We start from the raw sequence: 20,603 nt of genomic DNA, 5'->3' as shown, positions 1-20,603 counted from the left end.
GGGGCGGCCCCGCCAGCCGGCCCCGGCACCCTGCCCGCCGCTCCCGGGCCGCCCCGGCCCTCCGCCAGCGCCGCCCCCCCCCCCCCCTCCCGGCCCGGCCGCCTCCTCTCCCGCTGCTCCCGGCCCTGCAGCCGGGCCTGCCCGGGCGCTCTGCCCCCTCCGACCCCCTGCAGTCATCCTCGCGGCATCCCCGCTTGGTCCCGGGAGGCTTTTGTGCAGCGCCGTGCCTCCAGCTCGCCGCCAGGGCAGCGTGCCCCAGCCTCTGTGCTAGGCGCTCTTCCTCTTACCCTCCCGAACCCTTCTCCTCTGGGGTTTATGCCAGAAGGGGGATCTTCGGAAAGGCATCGGTCATTTCTGAGTGATGGAGAAGAAAGAATGTCTTTGCCTCATTTTGAAAACTAGAAAGGCAAGGTAACTTGAGAAGGGGAGGCACTCGTGGCTCGTATTCAGGAACTGAAGCTTTTTGTCTGTATTTGTGAGCTCGGGGAGCAAGCACCCATTTAGGACTGGGCCCTGAGTGCCCCTGGACCACTCACAGATGACCAATTCTTCGGGGGATCTTTCAGTCTCTAGGTCACGTCGGTTGTGGCACTGGTGCTGTCCTGCTCCTTGAAAATCAGCTAAACTGTCTTCCTCTACTTTTAGTTGGATAAAACTAAACCAAAGTGCTACCACTTTGCGGGAGAACAATCCCTCCTCTTCCAACGGGTTAACAGTGTCATAAGCAAAGATCATATTTTTCTAAAGTCTCTATACAAGTGCTCTGAGATAACCTTCCACACTGCATACATAATAAAGGCCACATAAGTCTCAGAACTAAGTCTGCACATTCCATGTTTTCAAGACATTTTCCATAATGGACAGCTTGCACTTCAAATAGGGAGAGAAATTTCTACGTGCAAACAAATCAGGGCAAAGATTGCCTTCTGGTATGTGTAGAGCTCTTAGCAAGATCAAGTACTTGTGAAAGTGCTCGTTTAGGGAACTGTCCTTTTATAAAAGAAAAGAACAGAGACGCCAACAAATAACCTTAGCTGTCTTTTGCAATGACACCGCAGGACGACCATTGAAGTATTTAAATGCAAAATGTTAGGAGGCTAAGGTTGTGATACCCAATTTGTCATTCTCTTGATGTACAAGGTTTCTGGCAGGTACTGCTGCTGCTCTTTGGGGAGCCCTGGCTCTAATGCCCCCTAGTCCAGGAGCTTTCCCTTCAAAGGGACCCATTAGCAATTTCCCAGCAATTTAGAGAAGTCAGGGAAGCTGCAACTGCTGGGGCAGGAGTGGAAGTATACACATAAACCTGGTCTTTAGCAGTGGGCTTGGAGAGGTGGTCTATAGCAGTGTCATCTTCTGGCACCCAACAAGGGTGTTTGGGAACAGGCTCTGGGAGGTGTCCCTGGAGTCTGCTGTGAAGCAGGAATTTCCAAGGACCTGCAAGAGAAGGACTGCAGGAGCAGGCTGGAGTCTCCACTGAGTACAGGTGAGACATGGATTATATGGCCCAGGTTTCTGCACTGGTAGGAAGCTACAGCTGGTCCACAGTGAGGCCAGTGTAATGAAAAGCATTGTCACCTTCTGCAAAATCATGTTTCATTATATTGTCAGAGTATCTAAAAGCAACAGCTGAGAGATTTCCAATAGTGTATTCATTTTATCATTTTTAGGGAAATAAATAAGAGACAAAACAAGACAAAAGCAGAGTTTTAGAAATACTGAAAGCAACTTAGTAAATAGGAGGCATTTTCAAATGACAGTTTTTTTATTGAACCACAATGAAGCAATTTCTCCTTCACTAGATGATAAATTTTATTACCTATTTTTCTCTAAGCCACATAGGATTAAAGGCAGTGATAAAATCTTTACGAGCCGTATTTCTGCATCTGGGAAGTATGAGCTGATACACACTCTATTCTCTCAGCTGCCAGTCTGTGGCCTCTTAATGTCTTGGCAAGTGTCCCATTTGCTTTGTATGTCTAAGCACTGCCGTCAACTCAGTTCTGTGTAATTTCTCACATTAGCAGTGTAGGTGTTACATGCTGGACTTGGTGAAAAGGACCTAAGAGCCAGAACCTCTTTAGAAGCACAATCCCCCTGCCCTGCATAACACTGCAAGTATCTAGCAGACAAACTTGACCCTGCATCCTAAGAAAGGAATTTCAGGAATGTGGCTTTTTAAAGGTTAAAGTGGCATTATTAAAACAAAACAAAAAAACACTTTGCTACATTTCCCTCTAGAACTGTTTTGCATTGACTAAATCATGCTGTAGCAACCAGCTGTCAAGCTAAGCCCTTGGAGCAAACTGGGGCAGAGATTTCTGCCAAAGGTGCCAGGTACTCCCCTCACTGAAGGCACATGCATAATGAACGTTTTCACGAAAAACAAGTGTTATTTTAGGGCAATGAGCATTTCAATTTATCAAGTGCTCCTTTTGTCACATAGCCAAACCCTAAGGAACCCTAAAAGGCTTTTAGCTAAAACAAATAAAAATAGAAGTCAGTGGGAGAAGAGAACACATGCTAGCATCCAACGACTTGTATTATCTGAAATATTTTCTCAGTCTCTTGGTAGATTTAGTGAATCTCTTGCATGCTAAAGAACTTGTGGTGATTTGTTGTTGTCATAAATCTTATGCCTTGATATAAAAGTATGTATTTAAAATTACTCCTGACCACTTTGTTATTATTAGGGGTGCCTCATCTTGCAGTTACTTAATACCAGAAATATGACTGTTCACTTTCAGTGAAACAGACCCAAAACTATACGATGCATTAGGAAATAAATGAAGGTTTTTTCTTGAGAAGTAGGTCAGAGTGGTTGTAGGAACACATGTCAAGGAAGCGTTTAGCATCTGCATACATACATTTGTATCTTCTGGTATGGAAGCACTCCACCGTATATCAGAATTGCTCAAAGCATAAATAGCTGCTTATTTGAGTGGGCCAGGAGTCCGCTCAGGTATTTTTGTGATATTTCGTATTTTGCCCACGAGGGGGAGTGTTGAGGCCTTTTAATTGGTGGGAGCTCCAGGAGAGTAATTCAGCAGTTAATGAGGAGCACTGGTATCCGTACAGCTTCATTAGCTTGCTCCGAAATCGGTGCACCGTCATCAAAGAGCTTACGTTTTATTGTTAGATGCTGAACATGGCCTTTTAACCATGTGCTGCTACTTGAAAATCATCTTGAGAAGATGGAAGAGAACAAAACTGTTCTACAGGCTTACTGAGAATACAAGCCTCCTCATCATGCTGATTTTTCCCTTCATTAACCATTCCTAGAATGTGAGCTACTTTGATGATAGTACTTCAGTTTTTATGCAGAACGTATTAGTGGATGTAATAAGGTGGTTGAGGTGCATATATCATCAAGTTCTGCTCAGTGAAAACAACTGTTCACTGACAGGTCATCCACTTCTTGTTAACAGTTAATGAAGAGCTCCATGATTTGCTTCTTAATGCATTTAGCAGTTGCAGTCTGGGTACTGTAAGACTGCAAGGGATTTAGGGAAGGATTTTTTTTCTCTGTACGTATGTGGATTAGAAAATGAGATATCAGCCTGGTACATGCAGAACTACTCTTACTAAACCCATTAGATATACCTCTGGAATATGCAGAACATCCTTAAAATCATCCCATGAAAAGTATATTTAGAGCTGGAGGCTGACAGGATGATGTCACACCAAAACAATTGTATTAAAGCACACTACAGTTGATCATCTCGTGTCCAGTTATCTAGGACAAGGTCACAACAGTTACTTCCTGTCTTAGACAGTCTTTCGTGTGATAGAGATGTGAGTTGTGAAATGCATGGCATACTTGATTAAAGATAAATGCAATAGCATGGGCTTGGACTCAACCCACACATGTGCAGGATGACAGGGGACTTGGTAGCTCCAGTGCAATCTGTATCCAACCTACTTACATCCCAGTAAAGGGAGATTCACTGATAGAGCATGCAGGTTTTTTGCTGGTTGCTTTGTTGCTGGTTGTGTAAGAGCAGTTATAGTTCATGTTGCTTCTCAGAGGCTCTTGATTTAGAGTAAACCTTCAATGAAAAGTATGTATTTCAAATTTTGCCAATACACAAACAAGGAAAGTATGCTATTGCCTGGCAAACACATTATTCAAAATAAATAAAATATAATAACAATTTTAAGATACTTCTAGAAATCACACTAGAATGACCAGCTAAGGATAAAAAAGATAAAAGACCTCTGCAGCACCATGAGGAGGTATTTCCAGTGTGTGTAATTGGAATAAGTGGTACTTGGAATTACATCTTTGAGGGTAGGAGCTGCCCTCCCCGCTGCCTTCAAGAATGTATTTTCTGGTGCTCAGTGAAGCATTGCTAGCTGGACAAATAATCAGATGCTCCCAATGGAAAGGGTACTAGGAACCTTCTCATTAATGGATCTGCTGTTTTATTGTGGTCTGTACAAAAGACTTTTAAGAACAGATATTGCTCACCAAAGCAAGCAGATGGAATCCCGCTTGCTTTTCTATTGAAGCATCAGATACTGTAGTATTTTGAGTTATCTCTACCTCTTTCAAAATGATGTTTCAGATAAATCACCACCCTTTAGCACTGACAGCATGTTATTCGACTCTTGACCTGTTTGGTTTGCTTGCTTTGCTTTTAAAGTGGGCCAAATGATACCATTTTAGTATGAGTCTTGAATCTGGTTATTTGGAGATTATTTGAACTCCCTGTGTGAGGTCGTGGACATTTGCAGGTCTCGAAGAAGAAAAGCAGTATCAATTAGGAACAGACCATACACTGGTATGCAAAGTAAGTGAGAAGAAATTGAAGAGTAATCAAGGAGATGGCAGAAGGATCATGTGAGTGCTGAAATAACTGTGAATGTGTTATCTCAGTACCTCACATGTAGGAGGACTGAGGCTACTCATAAGGAAACATAGTAAGAACATTATGGAAGCTCTGGTGTTTAATTGCTTAAAGCAAGGAAGTCTTTAAAGACTGCAAAGAAAGGTCAGTGCTGACATCTTAGGAGGACTTTGTTTCTCACTGCAAAAGGCAATCCAGACTGACAAAGATCTGCTTTGTATTCAGCTCAAGTCTTTACTTCAGGAACGCTGAGATCTTTGGGGCTGTCTACTCACAGCAGTCCCTGCAGCTGTTGCTCGGCTTGAGGTGCCCAGAGCTTGTGCCGCTTGTGCCAGGCGGCAGAGGTCTGCAAGTCCAGGGGAAGTGCTGGGGGGCATTACACCTCATTACACCCCCGGGCAGTGTCACTGCTTTGTTGCAGTGCTTTGATGCTCTTGTCACATGCACTCGCTCAGGCCACTGACCTGACCTGGGACACAGCCTGCAGGACAGAGGGGGATGTTATGAAGGTACATGAGAGATAAGGGACGCCACTCTTGCTTTCCCTACACTACTTTCATAATCAGTTTTGTACCAGCATTTCCAATCTAGATGACCCTGTCTAGCTTTCTCCAGAAGGCAGCGCTCAGGGTAAATGTGGAGCTGTGAGCAATGATGCTGAGCAGTGGTCAGAAGAGGTGTGGGTGCAGCACAGCAGGCTGGCCACACAGCTCTTGCACTTCTGAGCATGGCTTGGCCTAGTCATACCCAGAACAAGATCACTGCAAGACTTTTGAATAACCACATCTTGCAATACATGTTGAAAGTTAGGTAGATCAAAGCCTTATCTAGATCTCATTCCTCTAGGGCACTAACAGTACCTCTCAATGTTTGTTGATATCATATCTTTATGAGTTTATGAGTTTTTATCTCATCTAGAGCGGATGTGGGTAACCACAAAGACTTTTCAAAGTGGAAGCTATACATGGAAGTGGGGGATTTTCGGCTGGTTTTCAGTCTCCTGAAACATAGACGCTGTCTGTGGTACGGTAGTGAGAAAATAGGTTTGTCTAGTGCAGTCTCACTACAATATCCACCTCTTCCTGTTTTCATTTTAGCTGCTTTATTAAACAAGAAAATGCTATCATCTCTGTTTTATAGAAGAAACTGGCACAGCTATGACTTACTACTCATTACGACAAGAAGTTTGGTTTTGGGAGCCTTCTGCCACTAAACTAGTGACTCTGGTTTATCTTATTACTGGTTCTTAATGAAATAAGAAAGGGCACCGGGGTGGGCAGGTAGAAGAACTGTTGAAAGATTATAAAAGACGATACAAATAAAATGAACTAGACTGCAGCATTCCAGACATCTGTTCTGATTGTGTGGCTACTTGAGGTGATAAATGGTCATAAAAGTAAATCTGCACATATCTATATCATAGGAGCATGCAATCATTTCCCAAGTTTCTGCCTGAATAAGTAGTAATTTGCTCAAGACAGAATTTGCAAATTGGGGATTTTTTGTTAGCTGTTAGGAAAAAGTCTCAGTTGTGGTTTCTGGCCTGTTTTGTTGGACACTTTAATGCATTTAAAGGAGTGAGCAAGTGCCTGAAGAAGCTCAGTGAGTTTGGTGTGCTTCTCAGTAGGAACACCTGCAGACACAGTGAATACTGTGTTAAAGATAAAAAGGCCCCTCACATGCGAGAACTCCAGCATAACTAAATGGTGATTCGAGTTCTCTGACGATTTGTCAGACCCATCTCTTCAAAATGAGCCTCCCCTTTCCTCTGTCTGACATCTCAGAGATCAGTTAGGCTTTAAATAGCAGGCAGCTGTGTGATGTGGCTAAAAGGGAGGACAGCAGAGCGGCAAATCTGAGCTGGCCCTGTGCCAAACCATCCGCTTTGCAAACTCAGAGCAGCTATTTCTAACATTTAGTTGCTGGGGCTGGCTCCTGGCTGATGCTCCGCGTCTCTCCTGCCAACTGCACAGCAGAGCCACTGCACCTCCTGCTCCACGTCTGCAGGCAAAACCATCAAACACACTTGGCCCACCATCAGCCTGCGGGTCTGTCAACCTCCACCCTCTCCGGTTGGAAACCCAGCCGAGGGCAGCAGTCAGCAGTGTTTCTGCAGGTTTGTCTAACTTTCCTGCTGTGAACCCAGGGGATGATTTGCTTTTTCAGGACAAGAGCAGAGGCTCATCGCGGGCAGACTCATGGGTAGATACTCATATGTAAGATTTAATCCCACGCTCCACAAAAGCATCCACACACTCCACAAAAGCTAAATGAAGCAGACAGCCACAATATTTGCAGGTGACAATGGGAACCCTTCCCCCACCACGCATTAATTTTGCACAGTGGCCTCTTTTGCTGGAAAGCCAATCTATTTGCAGTGACACAGGGATCCCAAAGTCCATACAATCCTGCACCAAAGGGTTAAATCCTTCACTCTTCAGTACCTTCTTGATCCTGGCTAATTCAGTTCATTTGAATTTCGGCCAGATATCACCCACAGAATATTACAGGGCTGTTCCTCCTTTGACTAATAATGGCTCAGCTGTCTCTCATTGACATATTGCTGACTGAAGGCTATAGTCTCTTCCATCCTGCTTATAAGAGGAATTTCCCTTAGATCGCCAAATTAGTCATGATGCATGCATGCATGCAAAAAAATCTATTTAAGGACCTGCAGGAGGATCAAAGCATAAAAACTGATTCTGCTTATCAAACCCATAGCAAATGCATTAAAATGCGGGTCTCTGAGCTTTTCTTTACCATTTCTTAATGATGACTCTAGAGTAATTTCTGACAGATAAATATGCAGCATGTAACGAGTGCAGATCACATGGTAATACAGCTAATTAACCTCCCAGAGTGTTCCAGCAATCAGGCAGCACCTCATTAACAGAGCAGGGCCCAGGACAGTGGTGGCCAGTTCATTTAGGCTTCTCCGCTCTGCTTCCCCATTTTGAGGCAGGGGTGTTACTGGCCTTGAGGCTCGCATAAGCGTTCCCTAACCCCCGTGGGGGCCACAACCCGCCCCGCTTTGTTCTGCCACACCAATTCCTCGCTGATTTTTATTTTATTTTTTCTGCATTTTTTTCTATGCCACTCCGGCGGACGTGCTGTTACAGACAGCCGCGCCTCCTTGCTGGCTTTCCCTGCAGAGGCTCGGCCCGGCCCGGCCGCGCCCGGCTGGGACGCCTCTTTAACCGGAGGGCGCCATCGGTGACCGCCGGTGCCACAGATACGACCGGCGCCAAACGGCTCCCGGTACCGAAAGGGCTTCCCGGGTACCGAAAGCAGCCGGCCTGCCGTGCTGACCGGGTCAGGGACATGGCGCAGCCCCCGCGCCGTGGCCGCCGCGGGCCCCTCCAGCCCCGCTGCCCGCCTGGAGACCGGGCGGCGGCCCCCGAAGCCCCCCCCCCGCCCCGCGCGGCCCCGCGTGCTGCCGCCGCCGCCACTCGCCCCGCCCCCTCGGCGCGCGCGCGGCCCCTCATTGGCGAGCACCGCCTCGGGGAGCCACGCCCCTTCCCTCCTCGCCGCCGCCGATTGGCGAGGACGGGCGAGGAGCGCGGAGAGGCCACCACCCCCTCGCCAGCCGCCCCCCCCCGTCTCCCTCCCGCGGCCCCCCCCCTCCCTTTCCTTCTGCCCCCTGCGGGCCCGGCGGCGCCTGCGCAGTGGCGTGGCGGCGGCGGGCGGCCCCGCTGTTGTTATTGTGGGGCTGGGCTGCGCCGCGCGAAGATGGCGGCCGGGCAGGGGGGCGGCGGCAACGGCAACGGGAACGGCAACGGCAACGGGCCGGGGGGGCTGGGGATCCCCGCTCACCTCACGCTCTCCTTCTCGGCCGGGCCGCACTGGGGCGCGGCCACCCTGCCGCAGCCGCACACGGTGCGCAGCCTGGACCGGGCCCTGGAGGAGGCGGGCAGCTCGGGCATCCTCTGCCTCAGCGGGAGGAAGCTGCGCGACTTCCCCGGCAGCGGCTACGACCTCAGCGACACCACGCAAGCAGGTGGGGGGGGGCCGGGGAACGGCGGCGGCGGGGCCGGCTCCTGCCGCGGGGCGGGTGTGGGGTGAGGTGTGTGGGGGGGGAGGCGTCCCTGTCGTGGCGGCGGGGAGCGGCCTGCGAGGGGGCGGGGGGGGGACGGTGGGGAGCTGGGGGGGTCCCGCTGCGGGCGCTGGGAGCCCCGTGCCCGGGGCGGCTCGGGCTGCGCGCCCCGCGGGTCGCCCGGCTGGAGGAGCCGGCCTGCAGGCAGGGCTCTCAGGTGAGGCGGACTCGGAGGTGTTTCCCTACAAGCCGCGCGGAGAAGCAGAGCCGCGCTTTTTTCCGCGGAGGTTTTGTCAGGTTTTGGCTCGTCGCTGATGCGCTCCTGGGTTTGTTTGCTGCTGGAGCGCTTGCCGAGAATGCGTCCTTTTGAATAATGTACCAGAACAAAATACAAATGAGAGGTCTGTCATCTTTTGTTCAGAAATAGCAGCGGCTTTCCAAAACGTCGTCGAGGCGAATCAATTCGTCGCGTGTTTTTGTTTATTTTGTGGGTTTTTTTTTTCCCCCATAGGTTATGAATAGCTGGCTTATTGTTTTGAATGGGAGACTGCCTATTGTGGCACCTTATCCATCTCTGACAGTCCTGTACTCCTGCTCTACCAAATACTCATTCTCTTGGTCTTTGTTGTGGGCTGCAGTTTGTGCAGATTTAAATAACGTTGTACTTGTTCTCCTGTCATATATTAAGTTGCATAGGGTGTAAAATTTGTGAAGGGCTGATTTATAAAATCCAATTCCTGTATCCAGTACCAAGCTTGCTAATGATTTGTGGGATATTAATTTCTTTTTTTTTTTTTTCCCCTCTGGCACATGTGATGCATCCCTATGTGCAGTGCAGAATAGGGATAGGTAAAAGCGTGTTATGTCATAATGGAAGCACTACTTTAAATTAAAAACAATTGTTATTTCATGGAACCTGTTTCCATGTAATAGGATAAAAATTTATGCAGCAACATAGTAGACCGATTCACTGTATGAATATTCAATAGCTAAAGCTTTGAAATCAGACATTGTATATAGGGAATATTATTTAAAGGAATTTTTATGTAACCTGAAGCAGGTGTATCAAGGATCCATATTTTGTTTGCTTCTTATTAATTCAAATTGTAACTGTGTTTAATTTTTAGCTTTGTTTTGAATTCCATCACATTTGAGTAAAAGCTGTCTACAGTGCTATTATCTTTATCTTTTCGAATGTAGTAGAGCCCAGATACCACCATCAGGATTTGACCTTCATCATGAAAGATGTTGCGTGAAAATGTTTAAAGGCAGTCTTTGACAAAAATAGCCAAAGTGCTTGTTGTTCTAAAAGCACTTATTTAAATACTTGATATGTGTCTGTGCAAAAACATTCTCGTAACAATGATGATTTATTATAGTACTTATTTATGAATTAATGCCATGGAATATGAATTTTAGAGGTCTTTCAAAAACTTGATCGTAAACAAAAGATTTGTAGTCCTTATTTTGACATTATCTGTGGACTTTTTTTTTTTTTTGACAAGTGTAGTCATTTGTTTACTGGCGTTTTTTTGCACAGTTATTGCTGTTTCGTGCTACGATATACCTATGAATAAGGTTATAGATATATGCTGAAACATGGGGAATAGGGACCTTGGGTAAAAAAGATTTGCTGCGTTTCACTTTCAGTTCTAAGTTGGTGACTCTCTGAAATTCAGTTCTGTGATACTTGAAGCAAACACTAAAAAAAAAAAAAGTATATATCTCACATACAAACCTAGCTACAAACAATTTCTTTGCCATATCATAAGCCTTAATGCAGTAGGTTTGCAGTGTCACTGTAAATCCAGAATATTCTGCCTTAGCATCAGTAAAATCAACCCTAGAAATAACTTCCTGTTGCTGAAGTAAAAACACTACAGTTTTATATGTATATGTGCACGCACACTTCTTAAAGCACAACTGCTATTATCATCAAAAATACCCTTGGAGGTTTTTTTTGGTTTTTTTTTTTTTTTTGAGGCTTGGCCATATTTTATATCTAACTTATGTAATGGTTTGCCAGTACATAATTGGCAAATAATATAATACATTTTGGGCATCTTAATTCATGTGACAAAGCTTACTGCTGAACTAAAAGCATATAAACAGTATCTGGCTGGTTAGCTCTGACCTTATGTTTGTCATATCTTTTGTTAACTGTGAATTTGCATTGCAGCTCTTTGGCAAAAAACACTTCTATTTTCTGGTTTGCCAGAATTTTTCATCTGGCTGTTCAAACAAGTCTTGTGCAGCTGTTAAATGAACTTCTTCAGGAAAAAAAAATCAGTTGCAAGAAATCAGTTGCAAGATATCAAGAGGTGTATGAGTATTCCAATCACTTTATTAACGTGTGTAATTTTGCTTCTTGCTGTGTGAGCAACATTAAGCCCCTGGCAGTTAAGTAATTGAGTAATCACATCAATGTAATCACTGTCTGCTTAGCTGAAGAGATGTGTTTTCTGTTCTGTTTTTTCTTGTAGTTAGGTTCCTGTGCTATATGGCCATCCTGACCCAAGTCAACCGATGCCTTCAGAAATTTCCTTATTTTTTTTTTGTGAGCAGTTCTTAAAACACAAATTTAGTAACTATGAAAGGTAATGGACCGACAGAAAAAATTTATTTGCTCTGTGTGGATATACTGGTGCCATCAGGCTTACTTGTGACTTTGTCACAAGAAACTTGAGACCCCGTTTTTAATTTTAAGGGAACCTCCGAGCGATTATGGGTAGTTGAGTGATTGCCTCTTATATTAACCTGAAATTTCTCCTTTGTTACCACCTGCTGCCTTTTCACATAGCTGAGGAGTAACACCAGTATATTCCAAGTCCAACTTGAGAATGAGCCCTCCTGTCATGGTTAATAACAATTTCACTACCACGGGCCAAGTTTCCACATTGTGATTCCTGCGTGGGTCTGCTTGGGGGTATGGTGTGAGGGGAATCATGCTTCTTTATGATGCCATTGCATATGCTAAGGGCATGACTGTTGTTTTTTACCTTACAAGGGCCAAAAGTATGATGTATGTAGTGATTTGTGCAATTACAAGTTTAAAAGCAGTAACGTTTATAGCTTAATGTTCAATGTGAATTACATGAAAATGTTATTTGTACTACTCTTCTGCTGCCTGAATGAATAAAGTTATTTTTGTTGGTGGTACCAACCTTGACTCAGGTGACAGCAAGTGATTGAATAGGAACAGCAAATCCAATTTTCAACTGAAGAAACACATATGACTTATATCGTAAGTCTAGATTACGTTCTAGAACTCAAATATCTTGAGAAATGTGGTTCTTTAGTAATGACCTCTTCACATTTGAATGGAAACAAACAGGTTATAGGAGATTTTTTGGAGTGGTGTTCATGTTCAGAAATGTATCAGATGCAAAAGCTGAAAGTGACACAGCAGTGTCTTTGCTTTTTTTAAGATTTTTTTTGTTGTTTGTGAAAAGTGTCTTCTCATGTGACTTGTGAAGATTTCTTGGAGCTGACTCAAAAGTGTATACTCATTTTCCTGGCAAGGCTGACACTTAATGCTAGAATATGTCCTTAGCAAAAAAATTAACAAGGACTGTTTGAAGGCTAAAATTTCACAGAAAATACAGAGTTACTCAATATTTTTTTATTTGTGGTAAAGGTTCTCCTTGACAATGTGGAGAGACTTCCAAATTCCTGGTTTTCTGTGGCTGTCCATGGTCTTGTCCAACGGCTCTTGCCGTTCTTCGAATGGATCTGTTTTTTTTTTTTATTACAGAACTAAGGCCTTTCCTGCTTGGGCAGACATGATTATTACTGATACGTTCCCAAGTGCTTGAAGGCTTCTGTTTGACTGGTGAGCCAATGTATAACTTCTCAACAAAGATGAGTAGTACATGGCTTAAAGGAACTCTGCATCACAGGCCTGTTCATAGCCTGCTAGCCAGCGGATGTAACTTACACAATGAGCAAATCCCTGGCCATCTGTTTGTTAAAACAAGCATCTACTTAAATTTGTCACTTTATCATTTTGTTTCAGCAGGTGGTGCCAATATGTAGTGGACAAGAACTTGTATTAAAGGCTGGAAGGCTACTTTGATTTCAAAGCCAGTGTACTGGATCTCAATTCCTCCTCCCCAGCAGAAGTCACCGGTGATAGACAACCATTGGTCTGTTCCGGATACAGAAAAATGTATTTCACATGGAAGAACTGTGGTTCAATCTGAGGGGATGCCCTTTTGGTTAAAGGCCCTAATGTAGTAAGAATATATATATTTTACAAAGGATATTAGGATATTCTTTAGTAGTGCTGTTTGACAAGCCAGGAATGATGAATCTGTAAAGTACGGTTTCTCATTGCCTGAACAGCCTTTCCTCTGTGCTTTTTGAGTATCTTTAATTATGCGGTCATGTACGGTTTCTTGCTGTGTAGCTTTCACTGCACAGGCTGTGTAACTAAAATTAGTGATGTGGGTAACCATAGAGCAGGTATTTTCTAGCTCTTGAATTGTTGGATGTAGAACCCAAACACTACTTCCTATCTCTTTTTACTGTCTTTTTCACAGAATTAAAAGCTATTCTGCACGCTGCCAAATGCCCAATTTAAAAAAAAAAAAAAGCTGCTTATGGCAACCCATCGTTTTGGGAGTGTTTTTCTTTCTTTTAAACAGCTCAAAGAAGCACAAGCAGAGGAATGTAAAATACAGAAGCAATATGACAAGGTTGTTAGCTCCTACCTAATGTGGAGCAGCCCCGAGCTAAAATTTTTGGTAGCGTTTTGTCAGGAGAAACATGGTCATGTTACCACAGTCCAGTACCTTGTGTTTCACTTGATAGTATATTAAGAGACATTGCATGTGTTAGAAAACAGATTAAATGATTGAATGTGTACCAGAAGCTGTTAAACTGGCCAAAGTAATTACTTTTTTCATTTGTGTCTAGCTATTAATAGGGGACATATTGGTGGCTTCCTCTTGTACTTTTCTGAATGTGTTCAGAAGTCCTGAGTTTCTCAGCTATGCACGTTGCAATTTTGTGACTGTGTAAAGGCTAAAACATACTCTTTCTCCTTTCAGTTTCAAAATCTTGTGCCTATTATTCCCCTTACTGTCAAACTACAGTCGTTTGAATTGTGAAGGGTTCTCTTTCTCTTTTCTAATCTTTGGCCTAGTAAGTACTTGAGAATAGGTACTGGTCTCAATTTATGTGCAGTCTCTGATCCTTCACTGTTGTATATAGGAAAAACATTTTTCTACTATATAAATTGAACTGTATTGATACCAAAGGTCTATCTAGTCCAGTATTCTTTATTGAAATAGTATTTTTTAACTTGTTAATTGATAACTTTATTTGCAGCCCAATGTTTTTCTTGAAAATGATGCAAATGGATTTTGTGCCCTCAGTTTTGTATTCCAGGCTCATGAAATCTCTGTATAATCTCTTATACTGAAAAATTCTCACACACGTACTTATATCCTCTGTTGTACCCTATATTTTTTGAGATAAGCCAGGAACTGCATGCAATATCAAGATACGTGTATGGAAGGAAAACTCCATTCTCTGCTCCTAGCATTGTTTTGTGCCTTTGGCTTGAGTTATCATTTAAAAAAAAAAAAGAGTAATATGGCTGCATCATTGTCAGCTTTACAGCTTCAGCATATTCACTTATGAGTTAGTAGAATCATAGAATATCCCGAGTTGGAAGGGACCCATAAGGATCATCGAGTCCAACTGCTGGCACCACACAGGTCTGCCCAAAAATTCAGACCATGTGACTAAGTGCGCAGTCCAAACCCTTCTTAAACTCCGACAGGCTTGGTGCTGTGACTACGTCCCTAGGGAGCCTGTTCCAGTGCACGACACCCCTCTCAGTGAAGAACCTCTTTCTGATGATATCTAGCCTGAACCTCCCCTGCCTCAGCTTGACACCATTCCCTCGGGTCCCATTGCTTGCCACTAAAGAGAATAGATCAGCACCTACCCCTCCACTCCCCCTCATGAGGAAGCCGTAGACCCCCTGATGAGGTTTCCCCTCAGCCTCCTCTTCTCCAGGCTGAACAGGCCAAGTGACCTCAGCCGCTCCTCATACGTCTTCCCCTCTAGGCCCTTTACCATCTTAGTAGCCCTTCTCTGGACACTTTCCAACAGTTTCACATCCTTTTTGTACTGGGGTGCCCAGAACTGCACACAGTACTCAAGGCAAGGCCGCACCAGCGCAGAGTAGGGCGGGACAATCACTTCCCCTCGACCGACTAGCAATGCTGTGCTTGATGCACCCCAGGATACGGTTGGCCCTCCTGGCTGCCAGGGCACACTGCTGGCTCATATTCAACTTGCTGTCAACCACAACCCCCAGATCCCTCTCTGCAGGGCTGCTGTCCAGCGTCTCATTACCCAGTCTGTACGTATAGCCAGGGTTGCCCCGTCCCAGGTGTAGGACGCGGTGTTGCTCTTGTTAAACTTCATGGGGTTGGTGATTGCCCAGCTCTCCAATCTGTCCAGATCTCTCTGCAAGGCCTTCCCACCCTCAACAGAGTCCACAACTCCTCCAAGTTTAGTATAGTCAGCAAATTTGCTCAGAACACCTTCTAGTCCTACATCCAAATTGTTTATAAAAGCGTTGAAGAGGACTGGCCCTAAAATGGGGTCTTGGGGGACCCCACTGGTGACCGGCTGTCAGCCAGATGTGGCCCCATTTACCACAACCCTTTGAGCCCTACCCGTCAGCCAATTGCTCACCTATCATACGGTGTTTTTGTCTAGCTGTGTGCTGGACGTTTTGTCCAGTAGGATCCTATGGGAAACTGTGTCAAAAGCTTTACTGAAATCCAAAAAGATCACATCAGCTGGTTTCCCTTGATTGACTAGATGTAATTCAACATATTGAAGCTAGAGAAGGATATGAAAGTGAAATCATCACAAAATCATGCCTAAGACAAACAGAAACAAGACTGGACCCAGAGAAGCAGAACTAGCTGTATAAGTAATTCAGCTGAAAATGCAGTGTGTGTGAAGCTACTGCAATATTAATCATGAAGTGAAGTGGCAAGTAACATAAGTTTATTTAAGTATGAAAATTCTAAATGTATGGTTTGTAAAGTAGATCCGTCTGAGCAGGGACTTTAAAAACTTTATTTCTTTAAATGATTTTTTGCTCCTATAGAAATGAAGTGATTTGCTATTCCTGCACATTCATTCCATGCAGAGATTAGAAAGGCTTGCACTAGAAAGCCAGAAAGGCTTTTAAAGTTTAATTCGTTATGAGGGAGCTTTTCTAGATACAGGTTTTAAAGTTAATATTACAGGTGTTTTGGAATTAAATTTCAATTATGGTGATGTCATATTAAAAATCATTTGGCAGATCTTTTAGATTACTTTAAATATATATATCTATATATAAAATAATCTTCAAGAGCCAATTTTTTTGAAAATAAAACAGTCAACCTCAATGTTAAATACTCAGGTTTAACTTCGTAACGACTGGTATCTGTGTCTACTGCTTTAAAAAAAAAACAACAAAAAACAATTTTGCCACTGCTTCCCATTTGTGGGAAGATCGTGCTGCGGAGCATGACTCCTAGTGTTTGTGACTTTATACAAAATGCTTACTGGGATTGAGCCACTTTTGATTTTTTTTGTCTAATCTTTATCATTTTATGATGTCAGTTAAAATAGGTAGCAACCACAAAGATTAGATGAAGACAGACTATGTTTCTATTTGACTGCAGAGTATACACACCTGGAAAAAATCAATTTAAATGTTATTACATACACTTGTAACAGTAGATTGTAAATGTATTTAAATTTGCTTGTAACAGGGAAGGTATGCTGATAAGTTTAATTTCCCGAGAGATAAAGTGTCTAGCAGGTACGTCAGAGTTTCGTTATTGTGCGTAAGAGTTGATAGATGTTCACTTTAAGTATAGTCCTTTACAATAGCTTTTAATCTAGGAGAGCAAACGTTTTATTTGGATATGAAATGCATAAAGTTATGTACAAAAATAATTTTCCTGTAATTCTTGAGCATTTTTTTTTGCCAGTAAATTCTTTTAAAAAAATAAAATTGTTTCGCAGCTGAAGTGGTTGTTTATATGCAGTCATTCTAAATTCTGGCATATTTAATTGTTCTGTGATTAATTTTGCAACCTATGTTGAGAGTTCTGATCTTAGTTATTTAATTACCCAGGGTTCTTTTTTGAATTTTCAAAGGGAAATTATAAAAAATTTCTATGTTTAACAACTGCAGTTGTGCATTAGTGTTAAGATTTGAACTCTCAACTTGCGAGTGTGCTGTATAGTGTTTGAGAAGAATGCTAGAGAGCCTGCCTTTTGATCTAAGTTTGGCAAGCTTAAGAGCTCATTTCTTTTAAGGTTCCTGAAAATGAGGAGGAATCAGTACTTTCAGAAACCTTGTTTTGTACATTGTTTAAATTTTACTGGAAAGTGCTAGGTAGCTTATGCAAAGGACTTTTCATCAGAATCCTTGAGAAAAATACTCTTTAGTAGTCTCTCTTCTCTTTCTCCCACCAGATCTAGCTTTCAGTTTCTGCCTAAGTTTTCTTTTGTTTTCCCTCATGCCTGTACTAGCTAATGGCATAGGAGCACAGTACTTAAAACACAGAGGAGTGTTCACTTTCATTTTGTCAAACAGGACACAGGATACTAATTTTTTAAGGCAGACTTAACACCCACCCCCACCATTTAGCGCCATTTTTGAAAGCTCCAAGTAAAGGCTGCTTTTAGATTAATGCTGCCATCAAAATTCATGATTGGCACAATTATTAGGTTCCTCTATAGGATGCAGGTCTGTATTTAGGCACGTGTTTTTTTAGGTGCATCTTTGTTTCATTATGATAGTAAAGAGGAAAACTGACATTTGAAATACCCAAACAGTGCTAAGATTGTTACATTTGTATAATACACACAATCAACAATTTTAAATCCAGTAATTAACTATGTTTAAAGAGCTCTTCATGGTCATCAAGAACAGTCACGTGCTTAGAATAAGTCCAGTTAGGTCAGGTTGCTCAGGGTCTTGTCCAGTTGAGTTTTGAGAATCTCTGGTGATATTTCTGTCTTGTGAAATGTGTTTTCTGGATTATCCTGGAAGCCTATGTTAATTTCAGTCAGACTGAAGAAAACATTCTTACTTGATTAAATTGGTTTGTACCTGCTAAGTGCCATTTCTGTGGTTAGTTGTAAAAATCAGATCTATTATTTCCTTAGTTTCTCGCCAAACTTGACAAGGAGTCTTGAGGTTCTAGTAGAGACTGAAACATACATTTTTCTTCCTTTTTTTTTTTTTGTGACTTTTTTTATTTGTGACTTCACTATTGGGCTTTGGTTTAAGGTCAGTAAATTCAAATCTTACCTTTGAATATCTGCTGACTCATTAATCCATTTTTCCATAATCCTGGAGGATTAAAACAAGATAGAAAATGAGTATTCTTAGTGATAACATTGAAGACAAATGATATACTTAAATGTAGTTATTTAGTACCGGAATGTCACAACAAAAACTGACAGCTCTGGTTTGCTAGTAAACAACCAGTATATATACTATTTCCATGGGTTTTGTTATATTTTCACTTCTCAAAACAGGATCACTAAAATGAGCAAGTAAAAAAAATGTATTACAAGTGTGTTGGTGTTCTAAACTGTTTTCTTCTAATGCTTGTAAGCTCTTAGGGCTTTGAGGTCTTTGTCAGCTTGGTGCTGGCAGAGTATTAAAATGAAGGATGATATTTTCAGATGCAGATAATTTGAGTTTAATGTTAGCTCATCAGTGTTTCTTTTTAATAACATTTCTGAGCATCTGCATTTAATTATTCCCAGTAAAGAAGATGTCAAGACTAAAGATAATGTGGAAATACGGCTTTTGTGGTATTACAAACGTACCTGAACAGGAGAGGCGCAGACTTGGAACGTTTTCACGTCTCTGATATCTCAAAAGAGACATGTGAAAACAGGGATATGGACTAAGGTTACTGAATAAACTGTGTCATAAGTCCAAGTTCAGTACAAATACACAGTTGTGATGGGAATGACAGGATGACAGATTGTTGGTGACTTAAGCTCAACAAAATCTCATGGTGATAAGCTAATTTACGGCATTGGAGTAGTGTATATAATAAGAAGTCTACTTGAACTTGGAATCGGAGGGGGGGAGCTGTACATGTTTTGAAACAATTATACAAATTGTAATTCTGTCATAGGTTAGAAACTGAGTGGTGCTACTGAGGATTCAGGAACTAGAGCTTCAGTAGCACAAAGAGAACTATTGAGTACAGGGAGATTTCTCCCTAGCCAAAGGACTAGGGTACCCCTATTTTGAGTTGGTTTAGAAGCCTTAAATATCTACTTAAATATCTACTAGCCTTGATTTGCATGCTACTATTTCATTATAAACCCTCATTTAAAATTTGTTTTCTATCAGCATGTTTTTTCTTTCTAACCTTTTTTTTCTGACGTAGTAGTGAAATCGTGTAACATGCATTAGTCTCACGCCATCAAACAGAATTCAGGAAGATAAGAATAACTTGGCATACTGTTTTTAAGGTTATAAAAATAGGAAGAAAAATGTTATAGCTCTGCTAATAGTCAGAGAGTCTTCTGTCTTAAAGTAGTTCTCCCTACCTATAAAGAGCAAACAAAAAACCAATGAATGGTTAATAACCTTTTAGTTTCAAATACTAATTTGAAGTGTGGTTATATCCTCTTTAATTCGATGTGCGTCTTTGAGAAAGGAAAGTGGAATTTCACCTACTTAGTACTTCCAGAGGCAGCAGCTTTGTCTACCAGCTGATAAGTTGTAGAAGATGCTGCTGCCTGTTGCTGATAATCATGCAACTGATCCATGCTTGACTTTGTAGCATCTGTAATTATCAGGTATTGCTGTACTTTCACTATATTTGCTTTGGACATCATTCCACTTTGGCAGTGATGCTTAAAGCTGGTTGAGCCTTTTGTATCTGGTTGAGCCCTTTCTTTCACGTGTTGTTGGCCCTGTTTTGGTCCTATGCTATACTTGCAATGCATCCATGAGAACAGGGTCTGTTTGAGATCCAGGAGAAAGGTGGGATACTTGCATGCCAGAAGAACAGTTGGTAGGATGTGCAATCATAGGGTGGTTTTGGAGTGTTACATGAAGTTGTAACACTTGCCTGCCTGTATTTCTTTAGTAGTAAATTAATAATCACTGTGTGAAATGTAATTACACTTTTTAATGCTGTTATTGTTTGATGTAAATGCTAGCATGACAGTATTTGGATTGGAAGGTGACAGTTTTGTGGACATGGAAAAAATTTTGACCTCTGGGAATCACCATATGCAGGTGTTTCTGCAGTGTTTTTTTCCCTTCCAGAATCATATTGCATCTGAGAGACTAATAATAAATTGTACCCATGTTCCATGTGTTGATCTCCAAACCATGTTTAGATCAACTAAAAGTATATCTTTAGGATCAGGTCTTGCATGGTGTGGTATGTGGGGTTTTTTTGTTTGTTTGTTTTTGCTTAGACCATACTAAAGCATTACCAGAAAAAATGGATAGGATGGATAGGAAAATTTTTACATATTGCTAGTTAGTAGAGCAGATCTCTGTCACCTTTTTTTCTTTTATCTTTGTGTTTACCTTTGTGATTTCACTTCTAAATAAAATTTTGGATCTCTGAGGAGGGGAAAAAGAGCAAACAAAATATAATGAATCATCATTTTTGATGAAAATACTGTAACACTGAGATGAAGTT

At 42.4% G+C, this 20,603-nt stretch overlaps 1 protein-coding gene across 1 annotated transcript in view; it reads left to right on the top strand.

Annotated features, from left to right (window-relative positions):
• Positions 1-8,517: 8,517 nt before the first annotated feature.
• LRCH2 (leucine rich repeats and calponin homology domain containing 2) overlaps positions 8,518-20,603 on the top strand; it is a 47,275-nt gene continuing 35,189 nt past the window's right edge. The window contains 1 exon segment of the mRNA XM_035542001.2: positions 8,518-8,844. Coding sequence (XP_035397894.1) covers positions 8,577-8,844 — 268 coding nt within the window. The 5' untranslated portion in view covers positions 8,518-8,576.

Source organism: Cygnus atratus, chromosome 13 (assembly GCF_013377495.2).
Source record: "Cygnus atratus isolate AKBS03 ecotype Queensland, Australia chromosome 13, CAtr_DNAZoo_HiC_assembly, whole genome shotgun sequence".
Lineage (NCBI taxonomy): Eukaryota > Metazoa > Chordata > Aves > Anseriformes > Anatidae > Cygnus > Cygnus atratus.
This window is presented reverse-complemented; position numbering and strand designations above follow the sequence as displayed.